At 37.9% G+C, this 17,539-nt stretch overlaps 1 protein-coding gene and 2 long non-coding RNA genes across 6 annotated transcripts in view; 2 read left to right on the top strand and 1 right to left on the bottom strand.

Annotated features, from left to right (window-relative positions):
- Window positions 1-333: 333 nt before the first annotated feature.
- LOC136246131 (uncharacterized) lies at window positions 334-11,050 on the bottom strand. The gene is made up of 3 exons (XR_010696254.1): window positions 10,928-11,050; window positions 590-685; window positions 334-504 (listed from the first exon to the last, which is right to left on the bottom strand). It is a non-coding gene; the product is annotated as an uncharacterized lncRNA (long non-coding RNA).
- Window positions 8,680-9,823, top strand: LOC136246117 (uncharacterized). Of its 2 annotated transcripts, XR_010696253.1 has the most exons (5): window positions 8,680-8,832; window positions 8,876-9,203; window positions 9,265-9,399; window positions 9,450-9,537; window positions 9,596-9,823. It is a non-coding gene; the product is annotated as an uncharacterized lncRNA (long non-coding RNA). The 2 variants fall into 2 exon arrangements; XR_010696248.1 differs by having other exon boundaries at window positions 8,876-9,399.
- Window positions 11,051-11,791: 741 nt separating the features above from the next.
- LOC136247508 (uncharacterized) overlaps window positions 11,792-17,539 on the top strand; it is a 161,725-nt gene continuing 155,977 nt past the window's right edge. For 2 of the 3 annotated variants that reach the window (XM_066039231.1, XM_066039230.1), the window contains exon 1: window positions 11,792-12,962. In XM_066039231.1, coding sequence (XP_065895303.1) covers window positions 11,900-12,962 — 1,063 coding nt within the window. In that variant the 5' untranslated portion in view covers window positions 11,792-11,899. Of the gene's footprint in view, window positions 12,963-13,903; window positions 14,011-17,539 lie in introns of those variants that run through there. The other variant, XM_066039232.1, reaches the window with a different exon arrangement.

Below are 17,539 nucleotides of genomic sequence, written 5' to 3'. Positions count from 1 at the left end.
TTATTACACAATGATTCCTTAAAATCGCCATATCTCCTAACAAAGCTTTGTGCGTCGAAGCCTTGTTTTGTCAAATACAGTCACATTTTATCTTTATAATAATGTAATATTATAAGCACAGTTTTACATATTTGTTGACATAAAGTCCTTGTCAAGTCAGAAATTTACCTGCTCCTTATTAATTCAATACCTTTCCAAAGGCTTTTCATCTGACTGTGGTTGATATACACTAGATTACGGAGATTTACTATTATCTCGATAATGAAAATCATTATCTAATTTACGATAGGTGATTTAGGTATCTAGATTATCTTTTTATCTAATTATCTTGCATGTGCATGAAGTTTTATTTGATAAAAGAAAACATTGCAACCATTTAAACTATAACACGTAACAACTATAACTGTTGATTTACGTACAATTGATACAGCAACAGTGTCTTCGCCACGATGACAGTTATCTTTCTTGGGAGCTTCATTTCTGGCACCAGTTGTTTTTATTGGGCTAGAGAAAACATAGCACTCTTAACACAATAAAGTATTTCTACTACATCACTAAGTAACTGACTGGACAACACTTACTTATCCACTTTATTGTGTACAGTCATTTCTTGTAGCCTGAGGGTAATTGGATTGGTCTCATTAATGCCATCAACCACAAAAACTCCAAGACAAGACTCGGCAATCTGTTAACAGTGAAACAAGAGCAAAAGCTGTTTGTACGTGTGTGTGTGTGCTTGTGGATGTGTGTGTGTGTGTGTGCATGCGTGTGTGTGTGTGTGTCAGTAGGTAAAATTTGGAAGATGACCTCTATGACCTATTGACACTTTATACAACAAAGTCACCAGCCTACTTGAATGTGACCAACCAAATACCACCTGTTTAATAAGGTCAATGTGTTCATACATTATCTGGAAACCATAAAGGTGCTATAACTTTCCATATTTCCTTAGCAAAGAAACAAGTCAATACAACATTAGATAGACAACAACTCATATTATGGCAAATACCAAAGCCAACATTTGTAGTATGGCTACATTAGGCAGGTCACTTTGTTCACAAATGATACATTATAATTGGTAGTCATTGCATAGTGTGAGCATTCCTACACATTGCAATACACAAAATGGGCATGACTCCATGTATAATCATGATCAGTGGATGTGGTTCACAAATAAAGCTGGGACGAGGCTATCACTGCACGAAAAGTAAGATGTCCTGCTTGTGTCAGCACGTAGGAAATTTTTTTAATGATTTCCTTTAGAATTTCCTATTTGAGTTATCATGCAGGGAATGTTTTTGAACATTTTCTGTACAATTTCCTGTTAGTGTCACATTGCAGTAAATTGTTTTAACATTTACAAGAAATGTACATAAAATGAGTATTAAGATTTTCACCACATTCATGACTAGTGAAAATGCAGCTGTAAACTGATGAAATGGATACTACAGGTTTCTTGTGTTTAGCTCAGTGTAATACTGAGCCAAAACATGGTTCTCAACACAACATAGGCCTTCAACATCATATAACAGAGTGTCTCTATAACAGTGTGTAACACTGTAACCCATATTATGCTGCTGCAATAACTTTTTAGTGGTATATGAATTGTTATACTAAGGAAGCTCTATTTTACTTTTAAAATTAACTTTACGTGATGCCAGAATTGTATCTAAATCATATTTCTCAGTGACTCACTGTGCTACAGAAAAAACAAGCTATGGCATACAGTGATGATACTCAACCCTTTAGGGCTTTCAACATGACAATGTAAACAGTCAACACAAGGAGCTGGATAGTTATGTACTGTATGCCAAGGTAAATATTATGGCCTTAATTGTGTGTTACACTTTGTGTCTTTGTACAATATGGATGTTAGAATTTGTCATGAATAGTGACAGACAGCTGGGGAGTATGGCATTGTGACAAAGTGTTTATTTTAGTAAATATCTAGCGATGGCGTTACTTACTGTTTCAGCGGTTCACCATCTTCATGCTATGTACTTTAATGTACACTACAATGATATACCTGGATTTGTGGAAAGGTACTGATTACTACGATAAAATAACCTGCACTTGGTTGCCAGGAGATAAAAAAGAAATAGTGCATTTCATGAATATAATAATAAAGGAAATGTAAGTGGCTATGAATATTATACATGTACACCAAAAAAATTTCCCCTAGTGTATATATAAGGAATGGGAATATATGCCTTTACAGTTATGTTGGTGATTATGTGTAACATAGCTACAGTGCAGTGACTAAGTTGATGCCATCCTAGCATTCCCGGTTATCGCTCAGGTGACATATTATTGTAATGCTGCTTTACATTAATTTAATAACTGAAGCAAGCTATCAACTTAGCTATGATGATATCACATCATTTTACATATAGCTAGTTTCTGTGTGCAATAGCTGCATCATACTGTCTACATTACCTGATACATGATGCACACAAGTCTACATTGACAATATACAATATGGCTAATCTCAACTCTTTGGTCAGTCATGGATGACGTTAACACAGTATACTGTAATGTTGTGACCTCCCCTAGTCTTTGTTGAGGCACCACAGCCAACTGTGGTATTTATTTATTTATTTATTTATTACTGTGTAGGACTCCATCAAGGAGTATAACACACATATACAAAAACAAAATCAAAGTAAATTCAGATGCAGGGCCGCCCACAGGGGGGGGGGGGGCAACTGGGGCATTTTGCCCTGGGCCCCAGCCTGAAAGGGGCCCCAAGTGGCCCCAGGAAGGGCCCCGTTTAAAAGTTCGATATACTCTAATAGAGCAGTCAGACGTAAATACTCTAATAGAGCAGTCACAGTATTCTTCAAAGGAGCAGTGTAGCAAGCTTATAGATAAGGAGATATGGTTGTGAGGGGTAGCTATTGTCATTGTTAGCAAGTCATGACTTTTTTTTTGGTCTTCAACTTACAGCTTCGGTTAAGTTGTGATTCAGAATGGAAACCTCCTTCCTCTGGGGCCCCACTTTAACTCTTTGCCCTGGGCCCCTTAATTTCTCTGGGCGGCCCTGTTCAGATGATTTAACAAAATGTCCTTAAAACAGTTTATAGATGGCTGATTGACCACATCTTCTGGCAAAGTGTTCCATAATTTAATAGTGGATGGTAAAAAGGAAAATAAGTACGAGTTGATTCTTGCTTGTGGGATTCTGAAACGTTGTGAATGACCTCTGGTAACTGATGACATTGATGTTAGTGAGATAGATGGAACTTCCATTTGACAATTGATTATCTTATAAAACATGACTAGTTTGCAAAATGTACGTCGTGATTCTAGAGAGGGCCAATTAAGTGATGTGAGCATGTTAGTAACACTACTTCTCCAGGAGTAATTGTTCATTGTATACCTTGCAGCACTACATTGAATCTTTTCTATGGCAAAAATATCAGATTGAAGGTGAGGAGCCCATATAGGTGAAGCATATTCTAGTATGGGTCTGACAAGGGACTTATAGCAATGAGATCTTACAGAAATTGGACAATGATTGACGTTCCTCCTCAGAAAAGCTGAGGCTGAATTGGCCTTATGACAGATGTTATGAATATGATTTTTCCAAGTAAGATGTTCATCAAATGTTATTCCTAGATATTTTGCCTTGGAGACCTTTTGTATTAGGTGATCAAATAAGTAGTAGTTATGTTCAATAATATGATGTTTATTTGAAATTGTAAGATGTACACATTTAGCTGGGTTAAATTCCATTTGCCATCTCCTGGCCCATGCTTGTAAAGTATATAAATCTTGTTGAAGATGCTCAGAGTCATTGGGAAAATGAATGATGTTGTAAATTAAGATATCATCTGCATAAAGTCTAACAGTACACTGGAGATCTTGTGTAATATCATTTATAAATATTAAAAACAATAAGGGTGCCAAAACTGTGCCTTGTGGCACACCGGAAAGTACTGTAGAAGGACAGCTATTTTCTCCATCAATAACAACTGATTGTGTTCTTTCTGTCAGAAAACTTTTGATCCAATCTAGCAAGTGGCCATTTATTCCATAGTGTGATAACTTGTGACAAAGTCTTTCGTGAGGTACCTTATCAAATGCTTTGGAGAAGTCAAGAACCAAAGCATCAATTTGTTCTCTAGAGTTCAATGCTTTAGCAAAAGCGTTCACTGCACCCAGTAGTTGAGTTTCACATGATCGCTTGGAACGGAAACCATGCTGATTGTCACATAGAATGTTGTATTTATTGAGATGCGTACACTGTTAAAAATAGGGTGTAATCCAATCACCTTTGGGGGAGTTCTAACTGCTGTGTAAATTAAACTCCTTTGAAGGGAGTTGTAGTACTCTCCAGGGGTGCTCTAGGAGCAACTAAAAGGTGTTACAAGGGCATTGTAACACTCCCTAAGGGTGTTCTAGGAATAGCTATAAAGGTATCACGGTACACTTTAAAGATGTTCTAGTACTCTCCATGGTGGCATTTTGTTGAAAAGAAATGTAGGCTTGCTATAGCATTCCAGTAACCTTCATGTTGATTTCAATTTATACTCAATGACTACCAACAACAAAGCACATTAGCAGTACGCAATAATATATTTGCAACACCTTATACTTACCACATAGTTGTTTCCAAGTCACTCTTATAGAAGTTAGCAAACTGTACTTATAACCTAATTTTCAATAGAAGCATCCAATTGTGGGTTTCAATATACCTAGGTGTAGGCAAACACCCTTACAGTGGCTTAGCTATTATTGGGGAGTAAAATGACATTTGTGGTGTTCAACAACACCCCAAGTGCTACAATACTCCCCTAGGGTGTTGTAAATACCATGGGTGTACATGAACACCTTTACGATGGGTGTACCTGTAACACCTCGTTTTAACAGTGTAAAGATACAGGAGTAAATAATATGTTCAAGGGTTTTACAGCAAATGCTGGTTAATGAGATAGGTCGATAGTTACCCGGATCACTTCTAGATCCTTTCTTGTGAATTGGCACTACATTAGCTTTCTTCCATTCATCCGGGACAGTACCTTGTTTAATAGAGGCTTGGAAAATAAGAGTCAAAAGAGGAGCCGTGAGACTAGCAGTTTCTTTTAGTAGTCTTGATGGTATATTGTCTGGTCCTGATGCTTTATGTATGTCCAAGTCTTCTAAAAGTTTTTGGACGCCAATAGGATTAATGTCAGGAGTTGAAATATCTGGTGTGTGGGATCCATGGATAGTGGGGAGTGAATCCAAATCCTCTTCAGTAAATACTGATGAAAAATGTTTGTTTAAAATATCTGCTTTGTCTTTACTATCGGTATACACTTGTCCGTGAGAGCATAGTGTATTGATGCTAACCTGATCTTTACGTTTGCCCTTAACAAAAGATCAAAATCTTTTAGTGAGTTTGTTATGTGAGTCCAGCAGTGATGAAAGATAGTTGTTCGACATAAACGTTGCAGTTCTTTCTTCAAATTATGATAGCTTTCCCAGTCTTTTGCAAGGTTGGATGAGCGAGCAGTGTTGTATCTACGCTGCTTTTTCCTTGATAATCTTGATTTGGGTAGTTATCCATGGAGTTCGAAACTTGGTTGATGTCTGCTTCTGTGGTACAAGGGCTAAACAGGATTCACAAAGATATTTAAATTTATTCCAGAGAGTATTGATAGGAGTATCAAGGGTATAATCATTTAAAAAACTATTATTGAAGTTTAGGATGACTTCTTCAATTAAATCAAAGTTAGCCTTATGCCAAAGAAAAACTTTTCTTGAGTTTAATTTACAAGGTGCTGACACATAAGTGGAAATATGCACAATTTCATGGTCACTAAATCCTGGGATGACCTTGCATGATTTGACTAAAGATGGTCGATTTGTAAGGAATAAGTCTAAAATATTGTGTTTTCTGGTAGGAGCATCAACCATTTGTGTGAAACCATAAGTGTTGAGAAAAGTCTAGAGTGGTATAGTATTTCCCGCAATCCTATAGTGGATGGTTGTCAAACTAAAAGGTGTTAGTCTTTGTGTCAATGCATGCCACTGGGCACTTTCTGACAAGTATATGTAATGTATAACAATAAATTACTGATTTTTGATTGTATATGTGTACTATCAATAGTTCATAATAAAGAAATCTTATAGTATGTACTCTTGGTACAAGAGGTTATTGGTAGAATTTTATTGCAGGAAAAAAACACTAATGACACTTAGATGGTTTATCAATTGCAATGTTGGTTTACAGTTAAATAGAAGCCATGCAAGAATTATGATGTAGTAAGAAAACAAAATGTTTGGATTACAGCACTCTCATATGGTGATCTATAGCTAGTATCACATAAAATTTTTTTAGTTCACAGATTTGCTATACAGATTTGGAGACCTGTATGCCTAAATAACATTATGAGACCAACTAGATGTGATCATCATTCACATGTAACTAGTAGCTAGTAATGTGCAAGGACTTGCATGAGGAATAAAGTTCTCTTAAAATTAGCTATTTGCTAAGAAACCGCATGAGTGAGAAGGGTGGTGGCAGCTAATTAGTCATATTCATAGAGTTGAAGAATTACCCAAAACTATATTCAAATGTTTTGGTAGACCTTTTGGTTAAATACATAAACTATAGCTACCTGCCCATTTCTTTGTTCTGTTGTAAATGAGTTTCTGGTCACCTCTTAGCAGCAATGTGTGAACAAAATTCTATCATATCAGCAAGGTAAGAGTTTAATCTCAGAGGCTCGTAAGATGGAATGCAATCCATCTATGTACATGTGTCCTGCTTAACTATGTTACCTGATCCTGCATGGTGGTAGCTGCAGCTTTATGTGTTTAAAGTGTCAAGTGTTCACAATTTTTTCACAGCAATATGTTAAACACATTGCTCTTCAAAGCAGGCAGTGAAGTGTAGCTTAGTAATCTACTCTATGAATTTCCATACTGGGCATCCACCACAGCGCATTAGTGTTATTTCATTAGTGGTTATATCCAATTAGTGGCTTGAAGTAACAGCTGTTAGTGTGTTTGTGTCGCCAATGCTTGGAAGGGACTTATATACTTTGCTATTCATTCATGTAAGCATGGTCTATAGACATTTTGTATCACAAAAAAACTTCTATAGCTGCTAACGGTCTGTCACTACCAAATGTATGAATTTTAGCAGGCACAAAGTTTGGTAATTGTAAGGTTTCAGCCAGGGTTAATGCTTAGTTGCTGTTGCTGCTTCCTTGAGCAAGAAAGGTTACTCACATTGCTCCGGTTTACCCAGTTGTTAAATAGGGACCTTTCTTAAATGGTGACTTTTTTGGTAGCCCTACTTTTAAATGCTTTTGGTTGAATACATATTAAACTATAACATTACTTTGTTCTGTTGTAAATGAATTTCTAGTCACCTGTTAGCAACTATTGTGTGCACTATAATACATATCTACATGTCAGGAACATGCATTAAGCATGTAGCAAAGTAAGTTTCAATCACAGAGGCTCTTAAGATGGAATGCAATCCATCTATGCACATGTGTCCTGCTAATGGTGGTAGCTAGCTTTTTCTATATTAAAACTAACTTAAAAGTGCCAAGTGTTCACAATAATCTCCACAGTGATGTGTGAAGCATATTGAGCAAAAGTTCTTCGAAGCAGGCAGTGATGTGTAGTGCAAAAAATTCTATGAATTTGCATACTGGGAATCCACCACAGCACATTATTTCATTAGTGTTAATGGTTATATTCATTTTAATGGCTTGAAGGAACAGCTGTTAGTCTGTGTGCCAATAGTTTGAAAGGACTTATACTTTGCTATTGCTTTTGACTCATGCATGCATGCAAGCACGGACATTATAAATCACAAAAAAATTCTGTAGCTGCTAACAGTCTGTCACTATCAAATCCATTACCTTTGGTAGGCACAATCAGTGCTTTAATACATGGAAAAATTTAATGTTGTGTAGTAGCTACTGTGTGTGGTGTGGTGTGGTGTGGTGTGGTGTGGTGTGATGTGGTGTGGTGTGGTGTGGTGTGGTGTGGTGTGGTGTGGTGTGGTGTGGTGTGGTGTGGTGTGGTGTGGTGTGGTGTGGTGTGGTGTGGTGTGGTGTGGTGTGTGTGTGTGTGTGTGTGTGTGTGTGAGTAAATGAGGCAGCTAAGATAAGTGGTCTGAGTTTGGTAATTGAAAGGTTTCAGCCAGGTTTGATTCCCAGTACAGTTACCCAGGTGTTAGGTGGTAACCTAATGACAACTGGGGAGGCAGACCATCCATAGCTCTAATATAACATATGTAGTGGGTGAAGGTACAGGTGATACTTAATTGGGCTGCCATGCCCACACATTCACATGAGATACTGTGTGGTACACCTTTCTGTGAGTTACGTATAATACTAGTCCTGCCCTCGAAGGATTATGCTTATGATGACTCTTAGCACCAGCCTACATGAGTAGCTAGCACACAGATGCAGTCAGGTAGGCAAGTGGTAGCTGAAGAGAAGGTATTGTCTTTTGTGTGAGTGTTTGTATGTGTTTGTGTGTTGGGCTTTGCTCTGTTAGTGTAGGCTAAGGCTGACTAAGAAGTTGACAGCAATGCATTCAAGTACATGAATATTTTTACTAATCAGTGTGGACAATCTAATTAGCCACAGTGCATCCACGCACTAGCTATATGGCTGCGCATGGATGAGGTCACTGCTCTATCATGCTCGTATATATATACCAACAGCATGCATGCATGCAGAGATTGCACACGATCGCCTTCACTGCACGTTTCTTCCGATTGTTCTAGTCGCAGTTAATAACGAGGCTCTAGCAATGATGCAGCTTGTTGTCATCCAGAACTAGAACAGTGATTGTGCTCCATGGCAGACTTACCTGCAGGTATAGCTATAAAGACTGTCACAGCATTTATGATCGTTCATAGATATCGCCTCTTCCATCCTTTTCCGCCAATTTCTAGCGACGCCACAATTGTATACCTTTGCTACAGTAGCTAGCTACAGTGCTACACGCATTTGGCGGCTACAAAATCGCATGTTGCTTGCTGGCAAAAGGAGTAGAGGATAACACCCCCTGGGTCGAGAGACAACAGTACTGGGTGCATTCCACAAGCACTCATCATCTCTAGTACAACTACCTCACAGTGAATTGGTTAAGTCTACTTTATAGATGACTGCAAGTGCAAGCTACCCTGACATAGGGAACTTTGCAGAAAGACATATAGGAAGAGCTGCATTTGTAGCAATTGTGAGGTAAGAAGATGTGGCTAATTCATGATTCATTATTAATTTGATATCTATCACTGCATGGCAGTGGGATCTGCCATCAACTTCACCTAGCTACACAAAGTTGTCAAAGGAAGTTACAAAGTAGTTACTGATGCTTTCAAAACTTGGACTGCTGATGATGTCTTGTGGTAGTACTGTATCATGTAGATAAAATCAGATAGTAAGTTCTGCTATAGTTCTTGGAAATGAGTATTTTGTGGTCTATTGAAGTTAGGCAGTGGAGAAACCTGTGATCATGGCTGGATCTTGTGAAAGCTATGAATGACACTGTACAAGGAATAGTATACATTAATTCAAGGTTTGTCACAGAAAAAAATTGCTATAGCAATATTTTTATTGTAACAACATTTTTACAGATGCTACCTATAACAACTATATATAACTAGTGATGAAACAGATTAGGAGAAGAAAGCTGCACTCAACGGACAGAAGTAAAAGAGCAAATCTACATTAATTTTAGTGATGTAACATCCCTCAGAAAAAAAGAATCCTGAAGGTGTCAAGAACTTCAATTTGTGAACTGAAAATTATAGTTGCTGTACAAATGATGTGCTTTTTTACTTATTAATGAAATACGTATTGTGGGTAGTAAATGCAACACAGGAGCGAGACATTGCTAGCTATATTACTAGCGCAGTATAAAGCAGATGCACAATATAGAAAATGTTGATTTCAGCTACAGGATTTTTTACATCCTGTATGCATTTCACAGTGTTAAAATGTACATTTCTTCACTGCCTCATTTTCAGCACCATTCTAGATGTAGTAAATCTTTCTCTATCCTCTGTATGAAACTTTACTGAGATCTACTAATGTTTTAAGTATGAAATGTGGCTGAAATGACAAATTTCATGGCCATTTTATACGCATTACCTACAAGCGGACATGGAACTTTTCGCCCAGTGTATGGTGCGTGCTAATACACTTGTACATCATCCAACGTAATCTGGTCCTAGTTAAACTCAAATATTGTATAAGTACAGATGACCCGACCTGGTTTCAACCCTGGCATGGACCCATATAAACATAGCAGTCATCGCAAACTTCAACACACACACACAAACAACACACTATTAACTAGACAGATGCTAAACAACATCATGGAAGTGTGAGGCTTTCCATGTTTGATATGTAAACTTTGTGGAACGGTCAGACGTTCATACTGACAGTTTAAGTGAGGAAGTCTGTACGCATACGATCATGTGAATCAAGGAAATTTTTAAAAGCGATACCAGGATATGTAGTTGAATATGTGTAGTGTGTACAGTACAATACAATACAAAGAAACGATCAAGTGTACTCAATTAGGTTATAATAGTGTAAGGTGTACACTTAATTGCACATGTGTAGAAAGTGGACACACATTGTCAGATCTCACATACTTCTGATTGGGCCGTGGACACTCAACTCATTTCTACCTAAGTCGTCCTCGACATAGAGGCACATGCATGTAAGCAGAATTGTCTAATGACTATTGCAATTCCCCACCAATGCCTGACCTGATTGAGTGTGACACTGCATTACTTGGGACATTATTTTAATTTACTCTTCCTTAGGGGATAGAATTGCTGCTAACACTATATTGGAATTAAACAACTCAGAAAATGATTGCCTCAGCCCTACACACACATGAGGCTATGCTTAGTGTACACATATACTGTTGCCAGTGACATAAACCAGTTATGTACCTTCCATATTGAAGCTATCAAGCCAGCTCAGCGCAATCTGGTAAACAGATATATACCATCTTGTGACGTAGATACCCGTCCTGGCCATGGTTAAAACATAATCACCAAAAGGTCATTCGTTATGTTTTGTTACGCGGAGAAACACGGTTGAGCATGAATTTACTCAACTCACGTGAGTGAGTATGGGCGCGCCCATGTTAAAGTCTGCAAATAACGAGACTCAAAGGGATTATCCCAATGCGATACAAGGGGGTAACACACAGGCACTCACTGTAGGTAGATCTGCGACTGCGGTCAAAGCCTAAGTCAAAGGTCAAGACCACCAAAATCGTGCCAATTCAACGGTCTAGGGTAAAAGTTTCCAACCCACAATCGAAAAGTGCTGAAATATCGTCGCTAAGTCACCGGTCAAAGGTAGAAAAGGGCTCTTAGTCACAGGTCAAAGTGAAATTCTAACCGGTCAAGACTTTGACCGTGGTGGCAGATCTCCCTACAGCGCGTACTGAGGACTTCCAAATCTTTGCAACACCAAAGCGCAATGCGTTCACGTGCACGCCTATCACGTGAAATTTAAAATTCCTATAACACGCCATGCGACCAGAAAAACACTGACACACGAGTATAAAATCTATCAACAAGGGACTTGGTTGAATCACAATCAATGGTCCGGTCTAAAAGGTCTAAACCGTCGAATGGGTAAAAAGCAGGAAGGACGCACTGGATCACGTTTTTCCGCTTTGCATTTCGGACGTGTTGCAAAGATTTGGAAATCCTCAGTACCTACGTGACACCCCTTGCGATACACCCTTTTGTTATGCGCACGTGACTTTATAGAGTGCCACGCCCTAAGCGCACCACCGCAGTGATTACTAGCTTGTAGGCACACGCCCAACCTCAAAAGACCAAGACGAGTTAAACGAGCTTCAGCCTTTCAGAAGGATTAGTAGTAGGGAAGATATTGCCGAAGTACTGATGGAATTGCAACGTCCTGTTGCACAATCCATATTCGATACTGCTACAAAGCGGGAAAAAGATTTACAACAAAAGTCCTTTCCTTGGGACACATTTTTGGTATTCATCGCATCCTCTATTGTCGGATTGAGCATATCTAATGTTGTCATCGATTTTTTCAGGCCAGAACAAAGCACCGTTGTTTGTTTTGTACCAACGGATAACCACTTCGATCGTGATCAGGTTGCATATGTAAACAATTTCTGCATCGAAGATCTTCCGCCGTCTGTGTATTTCCCAATAGCATTGTTCACCCAGGGAACACTGTTACTCTCCTCTCACTATGGTTGGAAAGTACTGCTAAGTGCAAGAATTGATTTCTTTTTTACACATGTGGCTGAATTGGAATCTATGCGAGATAGAAGTACAGGGAAATACCCAGACAAGAATTTCGATGTCGTGGAGTACATGTACAAAGAATTAAATGGAAAGTCTGTTGTTGTAAGGAGCTATTTGTTCAAACTAGTGTTTCAATTTGCAGTAGTGATTTTAGCTATAGTATTCAATGCAAAGATTTTTGATGAGTTTGAACATAAATTTAATTGCGACATTAATAACACCAGCGAAGAAGTTTCATTTCAGAATATTACTTGCGTGTTTTCTAAGCTCCATTTTCTTTTCTTTTTAAGTATATTTGACTATGTTTTCTTGGGGTTATCAATCATCTTCTTGCTGTGGGGTTTTGGGTCATGTATATATAATCATTCAGACTTACAACACAAGGATGTTGCCATCTATTGCTATGAATTGTGCATTAATTCCCAAGACTACATGAGCAATTCCCGATACTACAAGAACGATTACAGTGCTAAATGTAAAAAAATTTTACAGCCATTAAGATGGTTCACATGTAATGATGATCATAACTTTTTGCTTCTTTTATTGTTCGCAAGCAATGCTGGTCTTGGAAAAGTATTCAGAAGCATGCAGATTGCTAATGATATATCTCATATGTTTAACAGTCATTTGGAACTACCCATAGAGAAGGCAGCTAATTATGTCAAATCTAGAATATCTGATTCAGGTACATTAAATTGTACAATAGTGTAAGAATTATATGTATGTACATATGTGACCGGATTTCATATAACAAGGCTTCCACACACACAAAATCAAACTTACGTTATTACCAAAAATGGATTGCTGGCCTAATACACTATCATATTCCACACAGTACTTCCTTCAGGACTGGCAAGTCTGGTTTCTGTGGCAGCTTTCTTCCGACCCTGTCAAAGCCACGAGTGGGAGATTGGTGCCATTGAATCGGCCATGGCTTTGTGATAATGGTGTGTAGTGAGCTGGGACTTCACAGAGAGCTCGCCAATAGTGTTCTCAGTCAATTTGGAGTGATTTGAGGGCCATGGAGGGCCATGGAGAGCCCAAACTTGGCCTCTGGATTCCAATCGTCTTCTTGCTTCATTTTATACCCCTATATTAAGCCCACCCACCGCTCCCCACCCTCCCACCCTATTACTACCACCTGTGATATTATTACCCGCTCGGGAAAAGCTGCCCAAAACAGGGCTAATTTTGGGTATCAGAAATGTATACACCCACTCAGTGATAGCTAGTAAATAGATGCATACTTGGTGCAAATTGTGTTTGCACAGCTGTAGGCACTGGGAAGTTATTACACAATGATTACTTAAAATCGCCATATCAGGCATATCTCCTAACGAAGCTTTGTGCATCGAACGAAGCTTTGTGCGTCGAAGCCGGGTTTTGTCAAATTCAGTCGCATATGTGTGTATGTGATAGATAAAGCACTGCTGGGAATAATTATATATAGCACAAAAATGGTGGGTGCGAGACAAATATAGCACACAAGTACTATAATTAGACTATGGTAAGCATAGTATGCTTTGAAGTTTGGTCATTAATGAGGTGTTTAAATCCAATAGATACCCGCAGGTAAGTATCTAGACTGGTTAAATACCATGATAAATTTATTTGTCACATGCGCCACTTTTTGCTGGATTCCAGTCACAACAGCCATCAGAAATCATCGCTAGAGTGTGAAGAAAGCATCGCTGGATAATAAAGATGATCATATTCATCTAGGAAGCCTACCAGTGAGTTTTTTTAACACTAATTCGATCAGGAAGCCACCATTAATGGCAGTGACCAGAGCCATACGAGCCATGGTCTAAATTGGTTATTGCCCAAATCCACAGTATCTTCGCTATTTTAGAGACCTGTTGATAACCTACACTTATTATTTGGTCTCAAGACCACTCTTTGAGTGTTAAATTTGAGTACCAAATTTCCTTTACAGCTGAGCCAAGGCAATGCTTTATATGGTATAGAGAACTGTCAACTTGAGGTAGATGCAAGACTCAAGAAACTCTTGGAGTAGTTTATCATCAGTAGAATAGGCATTGCACCTGTGTTGCACCTGCATTAGTTGTTTTGTGAGTCTATTCCAAAATTTTATATCAAGTATGCCAGGTCTATATGCAGGCTAATAGCCTGCTTTGAGTGAGTAATCACTTACTCTGGCCAGTACAACCAATCAACAAAGCTAATAGTGTTTACTGCTCTGGATGACCAGTCAGTTCAATCAGTAAGAGGAGAACAACTGGATTTAATCAATAGACAGTAAAACACTTGAAAATTTTGATAATGCATGGTTGCTTGTTGATAAACGTAGTGAATGTTATCACTACATTTTGTTCATGTTAACAGACCAGTCCTAGGAATATCATTTAAATATATATGCTAATTAACATTAGGAAATATTATACAGATGGTCATACAATGAACCAGTGCACTGAATACAGTTTGTATAGAACTTTTTAGAAGAATCCAAAAACACGTATGATTACAGCAAGCCATTACGTTTGAACTTACATCATGTTATAGCCATGATGTTTAACAGAACCTAGATAAAACATGGGACATTCTATTAGCATCTCAAAAACTGCCAGTGTAAATCGGCTACTAAACAAATATGTGACTGAATTTTGGAAAATCACCCATATGGGTGCGCATGAAATAATTAGAAGTTTAATGTTTAGTGGGTTACTGTTATGAGTAAAGCAGAATTACAAAAATATTTCTAGAATTTTGTAGTAATTTAAGGTATTGGGAATGGCTTACAATCATTGACAAGTAGGTTTGTACTATAAAGCTTGTTATTTGGTAATTAAATATTTTATGTGTCAAATGCGCCCATGTGATTGATTTTCCAAAATTTGGTCACATATGTAGTTAATCACTATAATAATAGTGAACAGGTCTGAGAAAACAGGGTGTGTGGGCACAAACTACACCCTGTAATACTACAGACCATGTCTCAGTACTGGAACAGAATATTTGCATTCTGTAACTTGCATCATAAAACCAATTAAATACTTACTTAGTGTTTAAAATTTCATTGCCATAGCACATAGATATAAAAGTTATGATTCAAGGAAGTTTGAAAAAATAGGCTAAAACCACGTGCCCACATGCCCTGTTTTTGCAGACTCAGTCACTTACTATAATGCCATATTGCCTGTGCAATATTGTGGCTAAATCTGCTTAAGTGTGGCTGGTGGAATGAATTTGGATTTTTACTTTAAATTTCTTGTTGACTTAAGCATATTTACTCACTGACTTTTCTTCAAAATCAGGGTCGGAGGAAGTAATTCTTAAGTAGTCAGGCCAAAGGGCAGGCACTATGAAATGCCAAGCACTTTGTTGTGTGAATGACGTGGGGGTCTGGGGGCACGTTCCCTAGGAAAAGGTTTTAAATTGTATGCTCTGAGATTAAACCTGAGACCATTTTCAGCTGAAAACCCCCTAGCAAATAACTGTTAACTAACACTTGTGTTAAACCCATTGCATTATGTGTTCACTTTAATTTTACATTATACAGCTGTAACATATGTACATACAGTGTTACTCCCTTTTTTTATACTTACTATACGCATGTAGCATGAGTCTAACATTTTGAAGCTAATAGCTATATAACTATAATTATATAACTTTAATATGATGAAGTCACAACTCAGTGATTAGCTAAAGCTAGGCACTGAGCTACATGCTTAATCTTATAACCTATCATGTTATGCTGCAGTGCTCATATATTTATCCTATTATACACACTTCCATGTAAATATTTATATTTGCTATCTTCATAACTAATAAATCAGCAAATACCTGGTGACTGTTCTTATAGAGTGTTTCGATCTTTTCCATGACTGGTTCTCATGGGAAGGATTTAATGGTATGATGTAAGTATTCTGCAGCCATTATTACAATGCTTGTATGATGTAACCAGCCATTTTTGTCATTCCCAAAAATCAGAAGTGGTGGAGACACCTATATCTAATCCAAAACAGCCAAGCTGTAAAAAAACAGTGCGGCCCTCAAAAAGGCTATGGTGAAAAAAGATGTGAAATCCAAGGTAGCGGCCAAGAAATGGCTGTGATGGTAGGTGAATGGTAAAAATTTTACTAACGACAATTCAAGTGAATTTTTGTGCCACTTGGTCTTGGCAAAAAAATTCACCTAAATTGCTGTTATTAAAATTTTTACCATTAACCTACCATCACAGCCATTTCTTGGCCACCACCTTGGATTTCACATCTTTTTTCACCATAGCCTTTTTGAGGGCCGCACTGTTTTTTTACAACTTGGCTGTTTTGGATTAGATTTCATTTCTTTTTGTATTTGTATACTCCAAAGCTGGCCTATGGCCAGCTTTGGGACTTTTTTAACCTGTCTTTTTTTCTTTACTACAGGAAGAAGAAAAGGTGAAGCAGATGTACTTTAAATATTTCTGATTTTATCAGTAAATGTACAAATTATATATATAATACATATATTTATCATAGAACTCTCCATGGTGGTTTCTTTGTAACTGAACACTCCACAAGGTGACTTCTTCTTGCTTCTCTCTCTACAGGGTGAATGCTTGTAGCTGAATAATCTACAAGGTAACTTCTAGCTGATCTATCTACAGGGTGATTTGTTTGTAGCTGAACTATCTATAAGGTAACTTCTTTTAGCTGATCTCTCTACAGGGTGATTTGTTTGTAGCTGAATTCTGTGCAGGTGATTTGTTTGCAGCTGAACTCTTTACAGAATGGTTTCTTTGTATCTGAACTCTCTACAAGGTAACTTCTTCTAACTGATCTTTCTACAGGGCAATTTGTTTGTGGCTGAATTTTCTACAGAGTGATTTCTTTGCAGCTGAACTCTCTACATGGTGGTTTCTTTGTAACTGAACTCTCTACAAGGTAATTTCTTCTAGCTGATCTCTCTACAGGGAGATTTGTTTCTAGCTGAACTCTCTACAAGGAAACTTCTTCTAGCTGATCTCTCTACATGGAGATTTGTTTGTAGCTGAACTCTCTACAGGTGATTTGTTTGCAGCTGAACTCTCTACATGATGGTTTCTTTGTAGCTGAACTCTCTACAAGGTAACTTCTTCTAGCTGATCTTTCTACAGGATGATTTGTTTGTAGCTGAACTCTCTACAAGGAAACTTCTTCTAGCTGATCTCTCTTCAGGGAGATTTGTTTGCAGCTGAACTCTCTACATGATGGTTTCTTTGTAACTGAACTCTCTACAAGGTGACTCCTTCTAGCTGATCTTTCTACAGGGTGATTTGTT

This window comes from Dysidea avara, chromosome 2 (assembly GCF_963678975.1).
Source record: "Dysidea avara chromosome 2, odDysAvar1.4, whole genome shotgun sequence".
Taxonomy (NCBI): Eukaryota; Metazoa; Porifera; class Demospongiae; order Dictyoceratida; family Dysideidae; genus Dysidea; species Dysidea avara.
This window is presented reverse-complemented; position numbering and strand designations above follow the sequence as displayed.